This window comes from Mus caroli, chromosome 10 (genome assembly GCF_900094665.2).
Source record: "Mus caroli chromosome 10, CAROLI_EIJ_v1.1, whole genome shotgun sequence".
NCBI lineage: Eukaryota > Metazoa > Chordata > Mammalia > Rodentia > Muridae > Mus > Mus caroli.
The window spans coordinates 54,210,551-54,233,042 of NC_034579.1; the positions used below are offsets into that span (position 1 = coordinate 54,210,551).

Below are 22,492 nucleotides of genomic sequence, written 5' to 3' on the forward strand. Positions count from 1 at the left end.
CGCTCAGCAGCAGCATGGACCAAGACTTCACCATGGCCTCGGCCTCATGGCAGGCTACCCCCATCAGGCTGTTCCTCTCCACCTCTCCAGTTCTACCTTTCTTCATAATGCTCAAGCCGTTCTGCTGCTCTCTTTCCCATCTCTCTACCACATACTTGCACGCCATTATGGCTCCTGTTGTGGACAGAGCTGGCAGGCCTCTGGGTGTCTCCCACCCACCATGCCCCATGATGGTACTCTTTAACACTTGTTTGTTTGGATGTGGGGTTTGAACCTGAAGTATTAAGTTTTTGCACACGTATATATTGAGCACACTTCCCTGTATAGCGCCATCTTTCCTTGCCTTTCTCTCTCCCTTCCCGTTGTTTCCTGTATCCCCGTGGCAGGCACGTCCAGCCTTTCCTAGGCTTTATACACCTCAGGGTAGCTATGAACGTAGCCTAACACAAACTCATAAACTTAAAACATATGTTTTTTTTGTGATTTTTTTTTTTTGGTAATTTGCAGTTTTTAATCAAAACCTTTTGTAGATTACATCATTTTGCAATGCCAAAGGGTACAGATTGGGGGGCCACTTAAGGCATGGTGGCACATGCCTTTAATTCCAGTTCCAGCACTCAGGAGGCAGAGGTGGGCAGATCTGAGTTGGAGCCAGCCTGGTCTATATTCTGAGTTCTAGGCCAACCAGGGCTATGCAGTGAGACCCTGTCTCAGATTTATATCATATATATGTACATATTTTCTGCATCTATATAAGACAAGTTACAGAAAGCATGCACTCTTTGTCTTTCTGAGGCTGGCTTAATTCACTTCCTGTGATCATCTCCAATTCTGTCCATTTTCCTGCAACATAATTTATTCTTTATGGTTGGGGAAATTCCATTGTATTTGCTGACCACGTTTTCTTCATCCATTCCTCTGCTGTTGGACCTCTAGGTTGAAAGCATAGGATCTTGTTCTTGCTCCATAAGTCTCTACCACTGCATTGCACCTCCAGCTCTGGTCCTCTCCTTAAAGGGGCCGCCTTGTTCCAGAGGTGGATGGGATTCTTGTCTGCCTCTGAAACAAATGTTTGAGACCTGCTCATCCCCGAGTTTTCCCGTGTGTACGGGACCTGTATGCTCTCATGTTTTCCTTGGTCTCAGCCAAGAACTCATGTAGGGTGGAGGCGATAAAGATAAGAATTACAGTAGTCTGATCTGATCATGTTACCAGAGTTCCCAGCCATAGAGCCCAGCTCTGGGCGACTCACCCACAGTAAGAGAAAACAGCATAATATATATACATGGAAAAGTGAATTTATTTACAGTTTTGTCCAAAACTAGAGAGAAAATATCTGTCATCTTGCCCACAGCAGAATTACAGATTTTAGATATGATAAAGCAAAAGGCAGGAAATGTGCATGGGCAGATATCAGTGTGTGTGTGCCCCAGTTACCAGAACTGGATAGTCCTCCTGGGAGATGTGCCAGGGCCCTTGGGATGGGCAGTTTCACCCCCAGCATGGTAATTCCGGCAGTGATCATACCTGGGGCCCCTGATGCACTCAGGCATGATGAAAAACATTTCTGGTTTAGTCCTGAATTCCCCAGGCTTCCTCTTCTATGGTTCTTCTCTCTGAAGAACTTTTAGTAGGTTGTGTGTTCTGTTCTGTTTTTAGAGCATGTCCATGGACAGATGATTCTAAAATACCATGCTTTGACAATATAGGTGTTACAACTGTCACTTGAATAATAGGAACAATGTTGACTTTATGTCTGTCTGTCTGCCTGTCTGCACATGCTCTTAGCAAGCAGCTGACCTAATTAGGTTCAGGCTGCAGATTTTGCTTTCGCTTTTAAGAGTTGTCGATCCAATACTTTTCATGGGGAATAAATTATATGGATTTATGTAGTTTTTTTAGAATGAGGGTCCCAGGCATTTTCTGATGGAGTCTGATAGTTTAAGAGGGAAGAAGTCAAGGGTGACTTACTCCTGCATCTGGGCTTGACTGACTAGATGTTTGGTTTTAGAGATGAGGGGAGTAAATTGGTAAAATCAGGATCTGTTAAGGACTAACCTAAATTGGAGATGCCCGTCAAGGTGGGGCTTCAATCTAGCTGTGACCTTATGGGAAGCATAGGCTAGAGATGACCTTTGGAGAAGAATTTACATGTAAATGCAACCTAAAGATGAAGGATTTAAGGAGGTTGTCTAGATAAGAGAGTAGAAAGGGAAAATTGCTCCTCAGACAGCCTTGGAGAGTTTTGACAAGTAGGTGTCTTAGTTCTGAGGGTTTCCGTTGCTGTGATAAAATGCCATGGCAGAAAAGCAGCTTGGGGAGGAAAGGGTTTATTCAGCTTACACTTCCACGTCACAGTTCATCACCAGAGGAAGTCAGGACAGGAGCTCAAGCCGGGCAAGAGCTGACACCCTGACACCGAGGCCATGGAGGGATACAGGTGAGCGGGTGCTCCCCATGGCTTGCTCAGCCTGCTTCCTTACAGACCTCGGGACCACCAGCCCAGGGATGGAGCCATGCACAATGGGCTGGGCCCTCCCTTATCAACCACTAATTAAGAAAACCCCTTACAGCCTGATCTTATGGAGGCATTTTCTCAGCTATTGCTCCCTCCTCTACGGTCACTCTATAGCTTGTGTGAGCTGACATAAAACCAGCCAGCACAGTAGTAGGTAGGCATCAAGCAGAGAGAGCCAGTCGTAGGAGAGTGGAAGGAGGCAGGGAAGAACAGTTGTTAGACCCACATAAAGCACTGCTGCTGCTGCCTGTGGCCAAGCGTGACCTCAGTTGCTGCCTGAAAGAACGGCCTGGAGAAACATTGCCCTTAAAAGCCTGACCACTCGCACTTACACGTGTCAACTATAGCATGTGTGCGTGCCTTTGAAAAACAAAAGCTGCCTGCCATTGTAGGCTTCTGTAAGCTCTTGCTGCTCATCCCACTGTGGCTTCAGAGTGTAAGTGAGACTGCAGCTGGACCTGAGGAAAGGCTTTCGGGAACCATCCTGGCTTAAGTGCCCTGGTGACGTCTCTCTTCCACTCTCGGAACCATCCTGGCTTCAGTGCCCTGGTAACGTCTCTCTTCCACTCTCGCTGGTGTCCACCAGTGACATCGCTTCTTTCCCTCTCCATCTGGTGTTGGAGTTCTTATTCTAGAAAGATTCCCATAACTTATCAACAGAATGAGGAGAATGTGATGTTATAGCATGCATGGTCAGTCATCACTTATCTGTGAGGATGCATTCTGAAGTGGTTCATGAACACTGTAGAGTTACAGTTACATAATCTAAGGCATCATTGAGCTTGTGTGTGTCTGTCTGTCTGTCTGTCTGTCTGTCTGTCTATCTATATAAGTAATGAGATAGATAATCTCACAATGTAGTCCTGACTAGTCTAGAACTTGATATGTAGACCAGGCTTACCGTGAACTCCTTGAGATCCACCTGCCTGTGCCTCCCAAGTGCTGGGATTAAACAATCTGAGCATCCATTCACAGATGCAGACCAGGACCCAGAGTGGTGTATGACTATGTTGACGGTAAAGGAGTAATTATCTTTTCAAGTGCTTCTTAAAAATCAAGCAGGATCAGGACAGACATTAGCTAGGGTTTGGCAATATGAAGATTACCCTGATAAGAGTGTCATATTAATTGTGATAACAGTAAGAGTGGCGTCGGGTGGATCAGCCGGGCTGAAAATCTCACTGTGGTGAGTTACACAGAGGCTGGAATCTGAGGAGAGACCACTGAGCTAAGATGCCACCGAGTAAGCACGGAGTGGTGAGGCAGTAACTGTCGGGTATGGGCTCAGTGAGGACACACATCTTTTTCATTTTATTTATTAAGTGAGTAATGTGTGCAGGCTAGTGCCACATCATGCCTATGGAGGTCAGAGGACAGCTTTGGGGAGGTGGTTCTCTGTCCTGTATGGGAGCTGAGGAGCAGCAAACTCAGGCCAAGGTTCTGCACACAGACACTTGGTGTGCCATCTTGCCAGACCAGAGAAGAGAAGGATTTTTTTTTTAATTTTAAAATATAGCAGAATATGTCTATATAGTAATATTTTAGAGTTCCAATAAAAAGAAAAGATCTAGAAAGAGAGTTTCTTTTCCCTCACCTGTAATTCCTTCCTTTACAGTTTGCCTTTTGTAATCATTCTCTGGAGACTGTCCTCCTGTTACTCAGATTTGCCTTCAAGATGCTCGGCTAGTCTGGTGTACTAGTGACTATGGCTCCAACTACTCAGAAAGCTTGAGGCAAGAGCGTTGCTTGAGTCCAGGAGCTCGAGACCAGCCTGGGCAATGTAGTGAAATCCCATCTCAACAACACTGACAGGCGTTCTGTGAGACTAAGGCACTTCAGCTCTCTTGGTAGACTGTGTACCAGAATCCAGCTCATGCTTGTGGACTTGGGTGCTTAATGCTGCTGCTGAGCTATACACACAACTCAATGTTTTCAGCTGGCTACTTTTAAAATGGATGGGGAAGGAAAACTGTTATTCCTTTAGCTTCTCCAAGGGCTTCAGTTGGGCTCATTGGAATGAAAAATAGATTAGTGAAGGAAAGAAAATAAAATGGCAGGTTATTAACATTCGTATGTCATCTATATATGGGAAAATGAGTTCATTCAAAGAGTGGACTTCAAGGTTAAATTCAGTCCTCTGCTGAAAGCAAGGGTTCTTTTGTCTGCACCTCCTGTTCTGAAGGAGGGGCTCTGGGGTTTCAGGTGCACACCACCACGTCTGGCTTTTTGAAGGTGGGTTCTGTCAGGCTTGCTCTGTGTCCTCTACCCTCTGAGCCCTCTCACTACCATGCCCCCAACCCCCATCGTTCTCCAGGGCTGCTTCTCTCAGACCATGCTTTCTTATCACAAGAGATTTTTTTTTTCAAAGAAAAAATTTCTCTCTCTCTCTCTCTCTCTGTGTGTGTGTGTGTGTGTGTGTGTGAGTGATAAAAACTCTTCAGTTTGGCACTCAGAGATCTTCCCGATTGAGATCAGCCACACTCAATCGGGAAGATCTCTGAGTGCCTGATCTAGTCTCCTGGTCTTGCCAGAGCAGCTTTTCAGCTTGTGCGCTGGCTCTACTCCTCTTTGTCACCTTGAGAATCCCCTAGGGCCCTTTCCTTCTGGTGATGACCACAGTACCTCCACTCGTGTGTGTGCTCTTTGTGCTCCTTGTTGCTGTTGTCAGAAGCAAAGCTATTCGTATCTACACATGCGCACATCTGGGAAATGGTCATTTAAAAATGAACCAGAAAAGGAAAGAGTAAGAAGTTATCAGGTAGGAGGAAAAGATAAGGGTTGGCCTCCTTTGGATTTTATTAGCATATGTGCAGAAATGGGAGATGAGCTCTGGGATGGGGGAGGGGAGGCTGCTGGAATTGTGTTTCTGAAGCTTAAGTCACAGAAAGTAAATGTGTCCCCATTCTGTCTATATGGACAGCAGATAAAGTTCCTGCATTGACAGTGAGCCTGGCCTGGGATCTTTCTCAGTCTCAGGGAAGAGTCAGTGACTGGATCTGACTGACACGAGTCCCGATAGCCAAACACAGTTATTTTAGTAAATTAGAGGTTGTTAATATACATAAATATTAGGAGTAAGGACCTGTGTAATTAATACTATACAGATGTTTCTCTTGTGGAAATAGTTAAATAGTCTATGCCTAGCTGTGCCCAACTGTGTGTCTACAAAAGGGGGAAAAAACATTTGGAGGAACTTAGAGCTGAGTCAGGAAGCAGGTCTCTGGGTAAATACGTTGCCCTGGGTAGATGCATGCCAAGTCCAGGGTAATTTAAATTACAGAGCAGTGTGCTATGCAGGGTGGACACCATGCACGCACAGAGGGAGAGATGACTAACTCAGTGCATTCCTTACCAAAGGTTAAGTAAGGGCTCTGCCTTCCTGTGGAGAGAGAGAAGGAAGGACCAGCTGTGGCCTCCAGGTCATTGCTGAGAGGGAAAAAAAAATCAGTCACCATTAATTCTCTTGATAGAACTGTCTAAAAAGAGCCTAAGGTTTGGGGATGTCCCTGACTTTCTGCCCTTCCATCAGAATTTTGAGCTGATCTGAGGCTGACAGTGAAGAGAGATAAAAGCTGACTGAGCACCTCTGCCACTTCTAGTCTTTCTTGCTGTGTCGATGTCTGCATATGGAGGCCAGAGGCCAGCCTTGGCCTTGGCCTTGGCCATGTTCTCTAGGCACCATCTACCATTTGGCTGTGGATTTTTTGTTGTGGGGTTTTGTTGTTCTTGCTTTGTTTTGTTTTTGAGACAGGGTATCCCTGGCCCAAAGTTTGTCAAAGCTGCCCAGTGATCTATCTGCCTGTCCTGATTTATTTTGTTGGGTTTTAGTTATTGTTTTGAGACAGGGTTTCACTGTGTAACCCTGGCTGGCCTGGAGCTTACTATGCAGACCAGGCTGGCTTCTGCCTCCCAAGTGCTAATATGAAAGGCACGCACCAGTCTGCTAGGCTTACAAAAATCAACATGGGCTCTGGGAGCTGATGAGATCCTTGTGTTTGTAAAGTACCATGGAGCGCTCCATGACTCCCTCACGCCCATTTATAATTTGTTTATACTTCTTCAGATAGCATTTTAGAAATACTGTTTTAAAGTGTTTCAAGGAGCCAGCAAGATGGCTTAGCTGTTAAAGGCCCTTGCCACCAAGCCTAACAGCCCAAGTTCAATATCTGGGATACACCTGGGGATAGAAGAGAACTGACTTCTGTCAGTTTCCCTCTGGCCTCCACACATATGCCATGGCATCTGTGCTTGTACATACACACACACACACATATACACATGCGTACTCGCACACACACTTAAGCATGTAATAAAAACGTAAAAGAATGTTTCAAATATGTCTTGCTTCCTAGAACCTAAACTATTGGTCATCTTTCAGATGACTCTCATGGCCAGCCAGCCAGCATGGATTTAATCAGGTCATTTTTAGAAAGTGCCTTAGTCACTCTGTTGGATGTTGAATTTGTTCTCGGCTGAGGCCGTGAAGAGCCCCCAGTTTTTGTGGCTCTCACTGTCAGACATCTTTTCTCAGCAGCGTCCTGAAGGTCTGCCATGCTCAGCCGTTTCAGCTGGAGCGGACAGTGATTTGTTCAAGCCTCTTTCTTGTGGAAGCCAGGTGGAAGGGCCAGTGTCTACTTCCAGAATGGTCTCTAGGTGTCACAGAGGAAGACTAACAGCAGCATGTGCTAAAAGGACTTTGCAGAACTCCTCTGTGTTCCTCGGAATGAGGAACACGGTGAGACACGCACCCCAAATTAAAAGATTAGGAAAGCAGAGTTCGCCTCTGGGATGCGGGCTGTGAAGTTGAGTGTGTGCTGAGCAGTAATACGAACAAATATGGATGTGCCTGTCTTATGATGGAAAAAAAAAAGTCTATTTAGAGTTAGTCAGCAGGACCCAATGGGAAGGGTATTCAGGAGAGACGCAGGCCTCCTTTCCTTCAGAGCTCATCGGGTGACACAAGAGCTTCTGCACAGCTGTGTCAGGCATCCTTGACATCTGTAGGGAGCACGGGTGTGCTGTCTTCTGTGCTCCTTGGGGGAGCTTGATGGTTTTCAGTGCCCAGGCTTGTTTCTCTTGAGGGCGCCCTTCAGACAGTATGTGAGCTGCTTCCGTGTCCCGGCTGCCAGGAAGGTGGGTGCCATGCACTCTGGTTTGCTCTATGGATTTCAGCACAGCGTTCTCAGCCTTTAAAACCTTTGTTTTGGTGATTGAGACGGGCAGGGACTTCACTCTTGGTATCATCTTGATGAGGTCCCAATACTAAACAAAACGGGAAAGCATTGATTCTTAACCCAGGGGTTCTCTAATGACCCGTTAACAGGGGTAGCACATCAGATAGTCTGCACATCGGATATTTACATTATGATGCATAGCAGTAGCACAATCACAGTTCTGAAGTAGCAATGAAAATAACTTTATGATTGGGCAGGTCACCACACACAAGTAACTGTACTAAAGGGTAGCAGCATCGGGAAGATTGAGAACCACTGCATTAAAGGAATTTCTTTCTTTGGTGATATTTTAACTGTGACATGAAAAGAATCTGGTAGGGAGGAAGCTTTCCAAGGGCTAGGAGTGAGAAAGGTTTAAATCAAACTTCAATTACTTTAATGGAAGCATCTCTCAGCATTAAGGCATGAGATAGCAAGGACTTCCAGCTACAATGTGGCACCGCCTAGCTTCAAGCTCTGGACCCCACTGCTTTCTCCCATGGATTTTCAGGCGCGAGTCACACTTGAGCAACTTTCTCCCTTTAAATTTCCTGTTTCTCACCAGGAGCCAGGCGTGCAGGAGGAGAGCTGTCCCTTCTGATTCTGTGTGCTCTTATTGTTACTTCTGTGCTGTTCACACCTCAGTGGGACATTCAGGAGCTTCCCCTGATCCAAGTGCCTGACCAACAGATTCTCCTGCCATGAGTTCTTGTGGCTTTTCCTGGCATTCCCCCAAAATGGCTTTCTAGTACATTTTGCTGATATGATACGTTGGTAAAGTTCCCAAGTTTCCATAGTTTTGTCCTCTCCATAAGATCTGGGAATCATCCCCGGTTGGGCTGGCCCCTTTGGGTGCTCTCCATTAGGCCTGGAAGCCATGGCTGCTAGAGCTGCCATCTCTTTACATCTGTGTGGTTAACTCTCCTGTTAGAATTAACTGTATTTTAGATCAGGATTTCTCTGTTTAACTTAGCACGTGGTTTCTGTCTTCTAATTTAACTTTGATTCCTTTGAGTTATAAGTAGTTAAGTAGTAGCTCTGTTCTCATAAGTTGTTCTGAGGCCAATAACTGCAAAACAGTGTGGTGTCTGATAGTGTTTCATCAGCGTTTGGTGATGTAGCTGCCACCACCACCACCACGATCATCATCGTCATCACCGGCAACATCTAAAAGTGACGTTTCTATCATTTGTCCACAGGATGTTTCGTCTTAACGCCCTTTCTGCGTTGGCAGAACTAGCTGTGGGCTCTCGCTGGTACCATGGGGCATCACAGCCCGCACAGACCAAACGAAGACTGATGTTGGTGGCGTTCCTGGGAGCATCTGCAGTGACTGCAAGTACCGGTCTCCTGTGGAAGAAGTGAGTGTTATTTCTGGCTTGCTTTTACATCAGAATTTCTTTGCTGAATCATTCGGTATTGATGATGTTGGTCTATGGAATAAGGTTTATCAGCTAGTCGTGCCCCCGTGCCAGAGCAGCGGAGACCAAACAGCTCCTCAAGCGCTGCCTGCTGCCCCTGCTGCATTTTTTCATCGAAATGAAACATTGCTTTAGGAAAGGGATGTTTTCTGAAACTTCAAACTTAGGTGGCCACAGGAAACTAATGCTTGTACTCGTATATCACCTGGTCATTTTCTTCCTCAGTGTGGAACCTTCCCTGGAGAGAACAGAAAATGTGGCGAGCCACAGGCTTCAGTTCCTCTGCCTCTGCCATACTATGTGTCTTCTGTCTCATCCACCCTGCCTTCCAGTTACTGTCCTGATCCTTGGCTTCCCAAAACAGCACATTTTAAAAATTAGTCCTACTGAATAAGTATGCGATAAAGTGTGCCCATGTAAAACAAATAGTCCCATGATTATTAGCAAATGCATATAGTTTCATAACCGCCCCCCCCAAATCAAGAAATAGAACATTTCTACCAACCCATAGTGCCCTCCACGCCAGGTAACGTCACCCACAATTCCAAGCTACTGGTGAGTTGATTTCTGTCACTATCGATTTATATTTCTGAAATATGACGTTAAGTGAGGTCATGAAAAATTATTTCTTGGAGGTAGGTTAGTGTCATAGCCTCGAATCACAGTCCTAGGGATTACAGACGCAGGAGCATTGACAGTTTGAAGGCAGCCTGACTTTAAAACAACTTATAGCAAAGTAATAACAATGTATGCTTGGCTGCATCTGCCTTCCTTAACTTAGCCTGATGTATCCATCTGCAGCAGAAGTCAGAGTTCTTTTGCAGTCAAGTGGTGCTCTTTCAAATGGGCTGCACCGTTTATCCAGCTACCTTGCTTCTACCTGTTTGTTCTCATTGATAGAAGCCACCTTGAAATTCATATGTAAGTCTAAATACCTTTGGCTAAATACCTAGGAATATATTTGCCAGGAAAATGTAACCTTGATTCCAGACTGCCAAACCAGGGCAGTGAGATGGCTCAGAGGGTAAAGGCTTCTGTCACCAGACAAGGTGAGCTGAGTTTGACCCCTGGGATCCACATGGTGGGAGAGAGCAACTTCCAGAGTTGTCCTCTGGCCTCCACACTCACTGTGGTGGGCGCCTCACCACACATAAGTAAGGGTAATAAAATAAAATTAGTACTTGAAACAAAATAAAAGCCAAACCATTTCCCAGTGGGTTCTCGGCAGTGCCCCACCGCAGTCTGGCTGGGCAGGGATCCTGTTCTCACTTGCTCGTGATATCTGGCCAGAACACTTTGCTTCCTGCTTCCCGCTTCCCGAACAGCTGACGATGCTAAGCCTCTTCCCAGAATTGGTGGCCATTTCTTTGGCCTTATTTGTGAATTGTCTATTCAAATTGCCCCTAAAAATGAAATTCCTTTTAAAAAGATCTCTACTTATGCATACGTGTGTGTATATTTGTGTGTGGGTGTGTGCACATGTGTGAAGGAATCTGGCAGAGGCAGAAGAGGGCATTGGGTCCCCTGGAACTGGAGTTACAGGTGCTTGTGAGCCCCAGATACGAATGCTGGGTACTGAATATTATTGGTAACTTTCAACTATTTAAAAATGTAGAAAGCATCCCCCTCTCAGAAGGCTGATGCAAGCCAAGTGGTGGTGGTGCACACTTTAAATCCCAGCACTCGGGAGACAGAGGCGGGCGGACCTCTGTGAGTTTGAGGCCAGCCTTCTCTACACAGGGAGTTCCAGGACAGCCAGGACTAGAGAGACCGACCCTGTCTCAAAACAAAACAAAAAACCCAAAACAAAAGGAAACTGGCAACCATTGTGTTCAGTTGTATACTTGCTGGTAATCCACCAGTCTCTGACAGATGACTCTAAGCCTGAGACCACACAGATGGCCCTGGTTACACTCAGTAGACAAACCAAAAAGATTTGAATGTAGGAAAGAAACTTCTAGTGGGGGATTGACAGCAGTGTGAGGGGTGTAAGGACGGACATGAGAGTAGGGAGAACATACTATCTACAGTGTGTGAAATTGTCAGAGGGGAGTGTGTGTCTGTCTGTCTGTCTGTCTGTCTGTGTCAGAGGTCAGTTGGCTAGGGTTGGTTCTTTCCTCACACTGTGGGCTTGAACTGAAGGGCATTAATAAACTGGTGACATCGGGGTTGGTGCCATGTTGTCCTCCTGAGAAATTCTGAGAGACATTTTTGCATCTTCCCGAGAGGTTTTCATCCTGAGTTCTCCGTTCCTTTCGTTGCCCCACATTTCTTTCTCGTTTTGCTTCCTTCCCTACTTAAATTTTCCTTTCTTTGTAACTGAAGCCCTTCCTGCAGTGCCCACATTGTGGATTCCATGGCTGGTGCCTTATGTATTTACTTGAGCATGACTTTGCTTAAAAAGACAAAAACAAGATTGGACTGGCACGCAGGATTCACGGTGACCTACAGTGAGAGCTCTGGTGTTCTAAATCAAGAGAAGGCACATCCTACAAGATAGTTCAGCCTGATAATGTTTCAAAATGTGCTTCTGGAAACGAATTGAAACAGATCACATCTGATCTGCCTGTGGGTCTCCTCTTGAGGCAGAGTCCCTGTCTCAGAAACCTAACTCAGAGGCTGTCTCCACCTGACAACTGCTCGCAAAGGAAAAATTCGTTTCTCCAAGGGAGTTTCATTGGTTATAGGAGCCACTCTTAAGGGCAAGTCCTTTGCCCAAGCTTTTGCTTATAAGTTATGATTTCCAATTTTGTGTTTTTATGGTGTGTGTGTGTGTGTCTGTCTGTGTTTCTCTGCTTTTTCTTTGTTGTTTGTTTTGTTTTTTTCTATTTGCCCGTTTGTTTTCTAAAACAAGAGAAAAGGAAGGTGTAGAGTTGGAAGGTGGGAGACAGGGAGGACCTGGGAGGAGATGAGGAAGGAAAACCTAGATCGGAACAGTTTACTTTGATCTGGGTGTGGTGCTGCACACCTTTAATCCCAACACTTGGGAGACAAAGGTAGGTGGATCTCTGTAAATTGGAGACCAGCCGGGTATATCTACTTAGTGAGTCCTAAGATAGCCAGGGCTATGTAGACAGACCTTGTCTCAGAAAACCAAACCAAACAAAGAAATATAATAGTGTTTGAAAGATATTATTTTCAATAAACAAGAATCTGAGAAAAAGTCTCTTCCATTATTCTAGTACACTAGTAGCAGTGTACTCTCCTTCCCTTGTTCTCCCTCTTCCTTTTCCCTCTTGCCCCTCCCTCTCTGGGAGCACAGCTGAGGACTTTTGTTGGTGCTCCTTCATCAGTCATACACATTCTGTTTTCTTTGTAAAAGGTACTGGCCAACCTAAAAGAATAAGGATACGCTGATAGGGGAAGCATCTTTGGGGTGTTTTGATTTGTTTTGATTTGGGTTCTTGAGATGGGATCTCACTGTGTAGCCCTGGCTGGCCTGGGCTTGCTGTGTAGATGAGGCTGCTCTGATATGTGCTGTGAGCACTGAGATCGCAGGTGTAAGCACCACACCCAGCACATTTGATTGGGGTTTATTAGTGGGTGTAGGGAGTCAGTCAGTGGGTAAAGTGCTTGTCATACAATCGTGAAGAGCTCACACAAAACACAAAGCCAAAAGTGGAAGGAGGGGCATCTGCCATCTTCCAGGGAAGTGAGAAACAGACCAGAGAATCCCCGGAACCTCATGGACTAGCTAGCCAGAGTATGTTCATAGCCACACACAACCAAGAAACCCTGTTCAAGCAGGTGAAAGATGGAGACAACATCTGGGCTTGTCCTCTGACCAGCACACACTAGCATGGCACATGCATGCGTGCACTTCTGCATTTTATACACATATCACACACATAATCACACACATACATACACACACAGAGGGAGAGATTTTATTACTTGGTTTTTACTTGTTTTTATTTTATTTCTATTTTTATTACTGTAAACAGTATATAGCATTTCTCATTTTAGTCATATTAAATATATTCTTGTTGTGATTAGGGCTCTGGAACTTCCTCCTCTTGTAAGAGTGAGGTAGTGTGTGTATTAAAAAGAATGAAATGCTATACTCATTGGGAAGTAAGCATGAGATGATATCCCAGAGCTGGGGAAGACGGCACAGAGGCGGAGAGCAGATTCAGACCCAGGTTCAGTTCTCAATAACCACATGACTGCTAACAACAGTCTGAAACTCCAGTCCCGGGGCATCCAATGCCTTCTTTTGACCTCTGCTGACACTGAACACACACATACACACACACATACACACACACACACGATATACAGACATACATTCAGGAAAACACTCATACACATAAAAGTAAATAAGTCTCAAAAACAAAGCTGACATCCCCATGAAATGGGAATGGGCATGAAGTGATGAAACGCTAAAGAGCAGCTTCCTCTGCCCTCCACTGCCGTCTTCAGACCGTTACAACCTGACACCCCGTAACTAACCATGCTGCATCCCTCACCTGCTCTGTGCTTTAACCAAGCTTGATAACTCATGGAAACGCACTTGTATGGTATTCGCCCTTTGTGCCTAACTTACTTTACTTAGCAGGCTGTTGCTTTTGCTTCATGCATGTGTGTAACACAGGGGGTGCTGAGTGTTTTTGGCTGTTTTAGGAGGTTCTTCATGTGGGATTCATGACACATGTGATTAGTGCTCCTCTGAGCTGTGTGTGGGTACTTCTTAAAGTCATGGAGTTTCATGCTTAACCTAGGCTTCTCTTCTGCACCACCAGGGCTCACGCAGAATCTCCACCATGCGTCAACAGCAAGAAGCCTGACACAGGAGATAAAGAGAAAAACAAAGACACGGGGGAAGTGTCCAGCCATGAAGGAAGGGCTGCAGATGCCGCGGCCGAGCCTTATCCCGAGGAGAAGAAGAAGAAGCGTTCTGGATTCAGAGACAGAAAAGTACGGAGCAGTGTTTGCTAGTGAATCAGAACTGTGTCCTAGAGGGGAGTCACGTCGCCCATCTCCTAGTCCCGCTTTAGACAGGTCACAGTCCCTCCTGGGCTCCTCGCCTCTTTATTACTGATGTAAGCCAAAGGTACCTCGGAGTGTGAAGTGTTGTGTGACAGACTTTTCCTGGGGAGTCGCAACACACACACACAGCCCACAGCAGACTAAAGTACAGATCCTACCAAAGGCTAACTTGGTGAACTAGTGTGTTTTATTGGGATGATTAATAGGGTCATGAGTGAGTAGTTTTTTACGGGAGTAGAAATGACTCAAAAACCACCCAGCACAGGCACAGCTCTCCAAAGCTGGGAGCCTGGAGCACACTGCACTGCCTGCGGGCAGCTCAATAGTTGGAGAATTTCCTTTCCGGGTACCTCCGATGTTCTAAACCTCTGCCAGGTAGCCTACCTGGTTTTTGTTTCCCGTAGGCTCCTTGGCTGGTCTCTGCTTCTTTGCGGCTTCAGTGGCTGGTCTGACAGCAACTCTTGACAGTCTGCACTATTTACCCTCAGGAGGGAGGGGCCTGGTGAATCTGGTCTTCCTAGAGCTATATTGAGTTGCTTACCTTCTGTCTTCAGGAGCTTCCCTACCAGGTGGAATGTTTTCATCTCAACTACTATACAAGGTGGGGTCAAAGGGAGGAACAGGGTCGAGGGTTATCTGGGTAAACACATTCTTCTTTAGGGTGAACATATTCTTTGTTCTTTCAGTCCAAATAGTAAGCTGATTCTTGCTTTCTGGGTCTTCCTTTTTGTTTTGGTCTGGTTTGGTTTGGTTTAGTCTTTCAAGACAGGGTTTCTTTATGTAGTCCTGGCTATCCTGGAAATTGCTCTGTAGACCAGGCTGGTCTTGAACTCACAGAGATATGCCTGCCTCAGCCTCCAGAGTGCTGGGATCAAAAGTGTGCCTAACCACACTTGGCTATGGGTCTTCTTAATGCTTAACATTATCATAGATGGGGCTGGAAAGATGGCTCAGTGGTTAAGAGCAATTGACTGCTCTTCCAGAGGTCCCATGTTCAATTCCCAGCAACCACATGGTGGCTCACAACCATCTGTAATGGTGTCTGATGCCCTCTTCTGGTGAGTCTGAAGATGGCTACATTATAGTCACATATATAAAATTTAAAAAAAAAATTTTTTTTTAAACCCATTATCATAGATATACTGAATTTGTGATATTTCTGGTTTGCTATGTCAAAGCAAACCATTAAAGCAAAAAGTAACAGGACAGTAATATCTGTGGGGGAACATACAATTCCCAGAAAGCAAACGGTGTGGACAGCCTAAACTATGACCACAGCCTCGGGGCACTGCCACTTTACCTCAGAAAAGTTTAAGTTTGGCTATAATAACGCTCGTGATGACAGACACTGGACTCTGTGTTTCAGCAACACTCTGAAGGGTTGTTTCTCAAATCAACATTTGTTAAGCTGCTTCCATTTATAGCCCCGCCTTCTCTGTAGCAGATGACAAAGACTCCTGCATCGCAGTGACACTAAAGCTACCAGTGTGATTTATGAATTTGTAACTCCTGACGCTATAAAACCTAACTGAGCTATGTCAGGAATAGTTCTTATTCTTCCCTAGGCTCAGAGGAAGAACTGTCTCCCCTCCCTCTCTTCAGGAACGCTCATTGTGCATGTCACTCCCCAAGAGTCTGTCTCATTCTTTCTCACGTCTCTGTTCTGTTGGGTTTTTGTTTGTTCTTTTAAGTAACATAAATATGGTAAGAATTCTTCTGTCTATAATTTAGTAATCATAGCCACAATTTATTAATACCAAATTTATTTTTTAGTATTTTAGTTTTTTAAAATCAGAAAATATACAGTCTATAAAAGCAAAAATTACAAAAGATATACAAATATATCTAATAAGTAAAACCAAAAATTTTACTGAATACTTCTTTAAAAAGAAAATACTAGGCCTGGCTCCATGAGTCAAGGCCTTGCTACCAAACCCGAGATCTGAGTTTGATCTCTGGAACCTCAACCCAAATGTTGGAAGAGAGAATCAACTTCCTCTAGTCATTCTCAGATCTCCATATGCATGCACATACAAGCGCGCGCGCACACACACACACACACACACACACAGAAGGAAAGAAAGGGAGAGAGGAGGAGAGAGAGAGAGAGAACATGGAGAAAGACTGTGTGATAAACTCCATTTTCTTAAGTTGTAAACTTTTAGGAACCATCTCTCTTCCCCTGAGGTCAGGAGTTTGCATCATTTTGCAAGAGACCACCTCTCCTGCACACACCCTTGCTTCTGCTTTTCACATGTGATGTCCAGATTTTGTTTAAACTGCTTTTCTTCAAAACAAAATATATATGCAGGGTGCCACAAATGGATTGGATTTTTTAATGTGTGTTTTATTTTTCCTTTTTTTTCAATGATCCTCTTGCCTCCACTTCCTGAATGCTGAGAGTATATGTATTCCATGGCCCAATACAGCAGAGATCTTTATAATAATTGCTTCCTTTCATTTTGGGGAAAGTTTAGAAAACTCAGCAGCGTACTTGTTTAGACTTTGCATTTTCAGACTGGCAGTGCAAGCCATTAATTTTGAACCTAGGACATTGCCTCCCCAGGGACAGTGTAGCTCATCATTATCTGTCACTGTAATTGGTCCTGATAGCTGTCTAGTTACTCGGTCTTCTGCATTAACCTCTGTGAAGGTGAGGATGGTGGAAGTTTTGCCTTGGACCAGATGTCCCAGCCTGGCCTTCCGCTCAAGGAAGCCTTGGGGAAACCCTAGCTTATGCCACAAGGCAGGCAGAAGTCAACAGGCTCAGAGGCATCTGGGTCATGTGCAGCTGGACGAAGTTCCCCGGCCCCCAAGGGAGGAACGGTTTTCACCCCACCCAGGACAGAGGCTTCTTAGGGACATCCCGTCACTGGCCACTTTCTTCTCAGGCTAGGCCAGAAGCTGATCTGCTTCCCTTGCTGTGGTCTGCTGTCTGCTTGTCAGCCATTATACACAGCTGGGTGGTTACTTGGCAGTGCCCGGCCTAGAGGGACTACCTAATGACCAGGCACTTTCAGCTTGTTAGATGGGCGAGTTCCGTATGCTGCTGCTGGAATGGAGGCGTTTGAAAATGGGAGTTCAGGAGTTTGCATGATTTTTGAAAGAGATCACCTCTCCGAAGAGCTCTCTTGTGTCTCCCGGGTGTGGTGTTCAGGCCAGTAAGAACGTAGGGATTTAGTGGTTCCTGGCCTTTTGATCCTGCAGCAGCAGCAGCAGCAGCAGCAGGACAGAGGAACCTTTCCTCCCCTTGGCTGCCTTTCACAGTAGTGGGCAGGAGAGTGAGCTCTTCTGCTTCTCTCATCTGGATCTAGCATTCATCACGAGACGTGATTATTTCAGCTTGCTGTTTTAATGTTAGCCCTCCCCACATCCCACATGGATACTAAGGAGTGAACTTAGGACCAAGCGAGAACTCTGTAGTCAAACTATTTCCCTCCAACCTAATGATACATGTGATGCAGAGGAGACAAGCTCCAGGCCGTTTAACCGTTCAAGTTTCCTGTGGTTGGATTCTATTGACACTTTTAAGTGCTATTCAGCTCCTTCAGTCCCTATATCGTTTGAGTATTGGTTTGACTCTGAGGTTTGATAAGACGTGGGTGTGGTCCCAATAGCCACACTAGTGGTGGTACTATTTCCTGTTCTCCTCCTCTTCCTCCTTTTCCTCTTCCTTCTCTTTCGTTTTACATTTATTTATATTTATGTGTATTTAAACTTATTTCTTTGTGTATGAGTGTCTGTCTGCGTGTATGTATGTGCACCACATGTGTGCAGTGCCTGTGGAGGCCACAAGAGAGTACCAGGTCCCTGGAACTTGAGTTACAGTTGTAAACTAGCATGTAGTGGGTAGGAATGGAACCTGGGCTCTCTGAAAGAGCAGGAAGTGCTCTTAACCACAGAGCCATCTCTCCAGCCATTATTTTTCCTTTTAGCTATGGATAGTCAAAATCTAGATCTTTCCATCCACTGGGATTGCAAGATGATGATGATGATGATGTAATTTCTTTTCCATCCCCATCCTTTTCCTTTTTTGACCGGGTGTCTATCCTGGGCTGCCTTTAGCTCCCTGTGCAGCTGAGGGTAACCTTGAGTTTCTGATCCTCCTGCCTCCACTTCCAGGTGCTGAGATTAGAGGCAGGTTTCACCATACCTGGACTCTTTCATTTGTTATTTTGAGTATTTTATAGAGAAACCATCCCTCATCTGTTTGGTTATAAGTCCTTTCTGGCTGCCCGATAGTGTAGTTCACATAGGAAAAATAACCCCTGATTTTGATCCAGTTATACGCAGCAGTTTTATGGAAGGTGTATCTTAACATAAAGATGCTTAAGAAAAGTTGATAAATGACAATGAATTATTACAGTTTTCTTAGTATATCTTTGAACATCCCCTAGTCCCTCAGAGAAGCCTATCACTGGCTCCAAATATTGCTCTCTTGGATTCTGTGTCCTGAATTCCTTCTGCAGTGATTTGGTGAAATCACCAAGTGACGAGAAGGAAGAGGCAGTCAGCGTGGAACAGTCGCCAGACTGCAGTGCTAAGCTAGAAAAGGCAGCATGTATGTACTGAGCTACCATCAAGTTTATACTAAATTCTGCCAATGTGCAGCTTTACTACATCTGTTACTTTTCTGGACCTATTGTTTCAGAATAAAAGTCTGTGACCACACAGAGCCATTAGTTCATGTTAACAAGACAGCAGCTGAGTGGTAAGGAAGGCACTCAGGCCGCGGCAGATCTCGGCTTTCAAAGCTGACCAGGGATATAGCATAGGACCCTGCCTCAAAGAAAAAACAAGATTACTGTAACGGAATGTATATACTCAGATTGTGGTCTGTACCATGATTGACTGACCCTGCAACCATCTGGAAAGCTGGTCGTCAACCTTGAAACCCCTGACTTTGACCGTATTCTCCTACCTTGATTGTGACTGATTTTAGTTCACAAAAGCCGCTTGCCCTAAGCATTCCAAACCTCACTCTCCTCCTCTCCTCCTCTTCTCTTCTTTTACCCTGTCTTTAGAGCGAGCACAGCAAATATAAATGAGCCATAGAAAGATAACTTCTTCCCTAGCCAATATTGGCAGTGAAGGCGCAGTCTAAAGTTGAGCACCTTTGCTCTCAGACCCTACAGGCCTCCAGACTGCACAGGGATTGTGCAGCCCTTTCTCTGTTTACTCATGCTCAGTGTTTTAGTCTGCAATGAAATCTCAGATTTGAGATCTTTTTAAAAATGTATTTCATGTATATGAGTGTGTGCCTGAATGTATGTCTGTGCACCATGTTCACAGAAGAGGGTATCAGATCCCCCAGAACTGGAGTTATAGAGAGTGGAAGCCACATTTTGAGTGCTGGGAATTGAACCCTAGTTGTCTGGAAGAGCAGCCAGTGCTTTTAACCTCAGAGCCATCTCTTCAGCTCCCTAAAATCTCAGATTTTAATGCATATTATCACCGAATTCCTGTCATGTGGAGTCATAAATTGGCAGTTTGTTCTCAGTTGCTAAAACCACATTTGGTTGTAGAACTAAGGCCATTGTTAAATAGCTGCTGCCAGTGACCTCAAAGACACTGTTCGGGGTTGACATCTACAGTAACTGCTGTGTTAATTGGGCAGATTTAACATTATTGATAACTTAAATATTACCTGCTTTATAGACACAGAACTAATGAGTTTTTAGGTTTTATTGCATTTAGGTTTTATTGCGTATTGCATATTTATTAATTGGGCAGATTTAACATTATTGATAACTCTAATATTACCTGCTTTATAGACACAGAACTAAGAAGTTTTTAGGTTTTATTGCATTGACACATTTTTACAAGATACTATTTAGTACTGGCTGCCCCAGCTTATAAAACTCAGGTATGAGGGACTGGGATATAACTCACTGGGTGGGTACTTTCCTGTATTCACGTGGCACTGGGAATGCTTCCCTGGAGCTTTTTAAAGTACTAGGTATGGTAGTGTTCACTGTAATGCCTGCATTTGGGAATTGAAGGCAAAAGAATCCAAAGTTCAAGGTCTTTGTCATCTACTGAGAGAGTTTGAAGCCAGCTGCCATACTTGAGGCCCTGTCTCAAAATAAGAAGGAGGAGGAGGAGGAAGAGGAGGAAAAAGAAGAAGAAAAAAGAAGATGAAGAATTTGTCAAATACCATTCAATACTAGAGACCTTTTCCCCAAAAGCACTGTAATTGGTATAGTACTTTGTATGCTCTGTAGGAGAGCAAGCTGTCACAGTGATATGACAGACCTTTGAGTGAGATGTCACTATTTGTGTTGTTACTTGTACAAACACTTGTGCTCTGACCTCTGTTTCTTTCTAGAGAGGCTGCATGTAAAGGCTTGCTGGGGATTTGCCTAAAAGAATCACCGAAGTATTTCAGACCTGCCAGTAACTAAGCCTCCGTCATAGATCATTTTATTTTTCTGTGGTATTTCAACTATCTTGTCTTACAAGGACTGCTAACCATCCAAACCTGTGAAATTTCAAGTCTGTTTTCTCTTATTATTCAGGCAATTCCACAGAAAGTAAATCCCTTTTAAAAACAGGCAATTCCACAGAAAGTAAATCCCTTTTAAAAACTTGGTATTTAAGAGCCTGTAGACTACTGTATGCAGCAGTTCCCTGTCACTGTGGCTTCTGAATTCTTTTCATGGTGTTTTTAAGTTTTTCTAGCTTTTAGTAACTAGGAAATTATTTTTTAGAGAACTCTAACAAAGTTCTGTGAACCTTACTTCAACTAGGGTGTGAATGATATCTTGCAAGAAAGAAATTTAAAAATTTTTGGAATTGAGCTTATTTAATATTAAAAACTCCAACTAGAGAGAGATAATGAACTTATTTCAGAAGTAAGACAAACACTATAAGAGAACGGCGAGCCTTGAGCACAGCTCAGCATAGCAACACCTTCCAACTTTCTCGTTTCAGGTGATGGAGTATGAGAATCGGATCCGAGCCTACTCCACACCAGACAAAATCTTCCGATATTTTGCCACCTTGAAAGTAATCAACGAACCTGGTGAAACCGAAGTGTTCATGACTCCGCAGGACTTTGTGCGCTCCATAACACCCAATGAGAAGCAGCCAGAACGTAAGTTGCTATCGTGGGAAGCTGGTTTGGGATAACTGTCATGGCTTCAACTGATCCCTTCTCGGGACCTAGTAATGTTCTTGGGTCCAGGCAGTAGTTAAAATCACCATTTGACTATTGAATGCTTGGAGTCGGGCTCAACTTCTACAATCCAGTGTATATGTCTCATTTAGGGGAACTAGCCGAGATAAACAGCGTGTGGAAATGTCTTAGTTTTACTGCTGTGAAGAGACAGCATGACTAAGGAAACTCTTGTAAGGACATGTAATTGGAGGTGGCTTACAGGTTCCGAGGTTTAGTCTATTATCAAGGTGGGAACATGGCAGTGTCCAGGCAGGCATGGTGCAGGAGGAGCTGAGGGTTCTACATCTTCATCTGAAGGCCACTAGAAGAAGACTCTTGCACTGGGTGGAGCTTCAAAGCCCACGCCCATGGTGACACACTTCCTCCAATAAGGCCACACTTACTCCAACAAGGCCACACCTCCAAATAGTACCACTCACTGGGCCAAGTGTATTCAGACCACCACAGGACACACACAGCATCCCAGTAAAGGATTGAGGGTGCCTTCGGGAAATACTGTAAGGATGAAGGCTGAGGAGGGTGCTCCTCACCTCAGACGCTCTCTTGGAACAACTACTAATGAGAGGACAAGACTCAGTGTTTCTGTGATCTGCAGTCTCATCAACAAACAAGCCAGGGAGTGCTTACTATGCAGTGAGTCTGCTAGGTTTTGGTGACAGCACTGTGGTGGTTTGGCCTACCACAGTCTTCAGCTCAGCAGCAGCCAGGCGTAGGACAGCAGCCCTGACAGTGTGACTGATTGCCTGGGAGGGAAGGGAGGAGGTGGCCAGTGCGGACCTGGCTCTCAAGTGTTTGCTTTGTGCATTCCGACTTACTCAGCAGTTTTCCCTTCTTCTGGCTCCAGCATTTAAGTAGAACAGAAACTGCAGGAGGACATGACCAAGCATGTAATTTCTGTACAGATGCTTTGGGGAAGTCACTGAAGAACTGATGGCTGCAGTCTTTAACAGCAGCTGAACCCCAGAGAAGAGAGAATCTGATTTCTCTTATCCTCAGTATCATAAAAATACCCAATTTTAGCAAACAGTTACCTGGCCATACTAACAAAAAGAAAGTATAATTCATTAGCAGGAGCAAAAGAGCCTGACAGTAATCACCCCTGGGTATGCCCAGGTAGGACACCCGTGGCAAACAGCGCGAGGGCCATTGGGGTTCACAAGAGAGCAGTTCA

The 22,492-nt window shown here is 44.9% G+C and overlaps 1 protein-coding gene across 4 annotated transcripts in view; it reads left to right on the forward strand.

Moving 5' to 3' along the window:
- Micu1 (mitochondrial calcium uptake 1) overlaps window positions 1-22,492 on the forward strand; it is a 152,780-nt gene that overhangs the window by 16,580 nt on the left and 113,708 nt on the right. For all 4 annotated transcript variants that reach the window (XM_029482628.1, XM_029482629.1, XM_029482631.1 and 1 more), the window contains exons 2-4: window positions 8,931-9,092; window positions 13,895-14,069; window positions 21,075-21,237. In XM_029482628.1, the coding sequence (XP_029338488.1) occupies window positions 8,932-9,092; window positions 13,895-14,069; window positions 21,075-21,237 (499 nt within the window). In that variant the 5' untranslated portion in view covers window position 8,931. The remainder of the gene's footprint in view (window positions 1-8,930; window positions 9,093-13,894; window positions 14,070-21,074; window positions 21,238-22,492) is intronic.